The sequence below is a fragment of the Brachyistius frenatus genome, unplaced genomic scaffold, assembly GCF_029030835.1.
Source record: "Brachyistius frenatus isolate BFR_SWC_R1_liver_20210118 unplaced genomic scaffold, ASM2903083v1 Contig_49, whole genome shotgun sequence".
Taxonomy (NCBI): Eukaryota; Metazoa; Chordata; class Actinopteri; family Embiotocidae; genus Brachyistius; species Brachyistius frenatus.
The window spans coordinates 1,170,022-1,173,333 of NW_027210648.1; the positions used below are offsets into that span (position 1 = coordinate 1,170,022).

Below are 3,312 nucleotides of genomic sequence, written 5' to 3' on the forward strand. Positions count from 1 at the left end.
GTATTCGCATTGAAATGTTGTTTTAATACCTCCGTTTTTGATTTGTTTGGTTTTGTTTTGATTGTTTTTGTGGGGGAGTTGTGTTAATTTTCCCTTGTGTTAATAAGAGCCGGGCTTGTTTCATTCTCAGGTTCGTGCAGGTTTCAACACGTGTGGATGACTTGATGATGATAATGGGTTTAAGCCGGGTTTTGGCTGCAGCAGTAGCCTACACACGCAGAGATATTTAAAACGCAATATAGCCAAGAGGTGGGCCAACCACAAAGTTGAAAAAAACAAAACAAATCACATCACACTCAGTTTGTTCCATAAGTTAAACCTACAGGTAAGCAGCTTCTTGAAGTGATTCAGCAGTCAGACAAGTCGGACGAGCGGAATCCCTCGAGGGAGGCCTCTCCTGAACTGTCAAACATCAAAAACCGGTTCATCCCGGTGTCACAAAAACACCTTCACCAAGCTAGACCGCTCAACATGCCTGAACTGTGTGCCTGTAATAATAACTGCCGAATAATAATGATGAACAATTATAATAAAGAGGAAGAAACACCTATGATCAGCTGAGAAATTGATCAGGGGCGAGCTTGACAGCTTCAACTACCACACCGAGAGAAAGGATCGATTTGAAAAGAGAGGATTGAATTAGATGTTATTGTCCTCGTCTATTTTATAGCTCATCAACAGTATTGATTAGCTTGTGTCTGACATTTGAAATTTAAAGCCTTTTCGAGAATTAGTATTTCACTTTTAAACATTTATTTGAATTAAAATAGCGTTATTGGTATAATTATTAATTGGTGTTTATTTAACAAATCAAAATCTATTTAATTAGGCTTTTCTTTTGGCAGTTTAAACGCCCCCGCAGCACCTACACATAATTGCATTATCTTTGTCGTCTCAATAACCTACAAATACAGGAAATTGATATGGTTGAAGACAGATTGTCTTTATTCGAAATGTCTTTGCTCAGCACTTGAACAAAGAGCAGGAGGTATCAACCTTCTGGATACATTATCCTTTCCATAACATGACAGGTTTTAAATTACCATTTTAGATAGAAAATACACATAGAACTCCTTGAATTCAAATAGAAGTTATCCTTAAAAACAAAAACAAAACTCAAATGACGCGTGTGACTATATTAGCACTGAACCACAGGAAAAATGCAAAATGAAACATTTGGATGTAAAATGATGTTTTCCCCTAATTGTTGTTATCTTAAATAGACCGTCTAGTTTTATGTGCCAGGTTTTTTTTTTTTTTTTTTGATAAATATAAACAATGTAACCCGTATATAATCCAGCCTATATGTCCTGATTTTGACCCTATATCCAGATCATCATCATAAAATTGCCAAAACGACTGACTACTTAGGCCTATACAGGAAATATGAACGCCAGTTGTGCAAGCCAAATTTTCAAAATAAAAGAGTTGCCTATCAATAATCAACACAAATCAGCATATCAGCATTGAAATGTACACAATAAATAAAGTTAAAGGCCTCCTTTTCTGGTTGCCATAAACGTTATAACATTTACATTTCTTACAGTTCACAGGGCTCCATCCTTTACACCGATCTCCAGCTCCTTTGCTCAACTTGTTGGATTTCTGGAAAAGTTTGTTTTTTTGTTCGCTTTTTTGCCATAACAAGTCCAAGGCAGTTAACACTGTTCATGCCTTTTTAATGGGCCGCGCTGTCCATAATATATTTACATGCATTTCAGTATTCAAGTGAATTAAAAAGAGGAAAAGAGTCTTGAGGGTTACATGGCAGCGGCGTGTGCGGATGAATATGGGTCTATCCCAGTCTTTGTCATACCTGGAAAAAGTATGTAGGCCACCGGGGGCTGTAAACTTGACGTTGACCAGGCAGTGCAGTTACACGGGACGACGTAGCCCGGGTTTGTGGGCGACGGGTGGGTGTGGGTGTGCTGACTGGGGCACCCAAGGGTGCCGAACGCGCCGTTCTGGTATCCCAACGAGGACGCGTACGGCAAAGTGCTGGTGCTCAACGTATGGGGCATCTCTGTCATCTTCTGGATGGCGCTGGAGCTGAACTGACTCGGGTCGAGGAAGGAATACGGGGCCGTCGGCGGCAGAAACGCTCGGGCTTTCTCCGAGGAGCCCAAAAGTGAGTCCGCGGCCGACATGGGAAGTCCCTTCAAGTGATCGGTGTCCCCGAGGTAAGGCAAAGGGAAAACGTACCGGTCCTTCTTGAGCAGGTTTTTGGGTTTGCGCCTGGGTCTGTACTTGTAGTCGGGGTGTTCCTTCATGTGCTGAGCCCGCAGCCTCTTGGCCTCGTCGATGTAAGGTCTCTTCTCTGACTCTGAAAGCAGCTTCCACTCCGCGCCCAGTCTTTTGCTGATCTCCGAGTTGTGCATTTTGGGATTCTCCTGTGCCATTTTCCTCCTCTGGCCCCGGGACCAAACCATGAACGCGTTCATGGGTCTCTTGATATGATCAGCAGGCTTCGACATCTTAAAACTGTACTTTTATCCCCAACGTTAATGACGAGGAAAAGTTCTTATCGGAAGGAAGCGAAGCTATTCACCTGTGTAAATACCAGATACCAGTCATGCCACGTCTGGGATGTTCAGAAGATGGAAAACAGCAAAAAGGGAAATAAAAGAAAATAAAAAATCCAGCGACCGGTTCGGTTTTTCCCGAGTTAAAACACTGATGCGCATTCGCTTAAGTCCAGTTACAACTCTGTCAGACCTGCGGCAGGCGATACAGGCAAAAAACACATGCAAGATGTGCACACGTAAAAAAATCCACAAAGGTGAAAGCGATGTTCCGCAGTCAGTTTGCAGGAGTCGTAAAAGTGTTCAGTGTTATTTTTTGTCACACTCACACACTCTCTCTCTCTCTCTCTCTCTCTCTCCCTCTCTCTCTCTCTCTCTCTGAGGTCTGTCGTCAAGCACCTGGCTTGGAAATGAGCGGGAGAGCGTGAATACGAGCCAAAAGCGGTGAAGTTCAAAGGCTGGGCTGGTTTGGTTTCTGCACGCAATCTGACATAATCTGCAGGGCGTTCACTCACCAACCTGAGCGCCCAATCAGCACGGAGACCGGCTATTATAATACCTTCACCAAAAAAAGAGATGTACGTTACAACATAAACAAAGACCGGGTGGTAGTAGGAACAAAATAATAATAAGGAGAGAGGTGTGTGTGTGTGTGTGTGTGTGTGTGTGTGTGTGTGTGTGTGTGTGTGTGTGTGTGTGTGTGTGTGTGTGTGTGTGGAGGGGGTAATACTCAGGATCCCTCCCCGATTCCATTTAATGTAATGAATCGCAACAAACATGGACCTTCAAC

At 43.1% G+C, this 3,312-nt stretch overlaps 1 protein-coding gene across 1 annotated transcript; it reads right to left on the minus strand.

Annotated features, from left to right (window-relative positions):
- Nucleotides 1-922: 922 nt before the first annotated feature.
- On the minus strand, nucleotides 923-2,941 carry sox14 (SRY-box transcription factor 14). The gene has a single exon (XM_069703987.1). It carries the CDS (start codon nucleotides 2,472-2,474, stop codon nucleotides 1,761-1,763), a length of 714 nt encoding a protein of 237 aa, XP_069560088.1. The 5' UTR covers nucleotides 2,475-2,941; the 3' UTR covers nucleotides 923-1,760.
- Nucleotides 2,942-3,312: the final 371 nt, after the last annotated feature.

Coding starts and splice junctions, on each gene's coding strand:
- sox14 (XM_069703987.1), bottom strand. CDS start 2,474: ATGTCGAAGCCTGCTGATCATATCAAGAGACCCATGAACGCGTTCATG.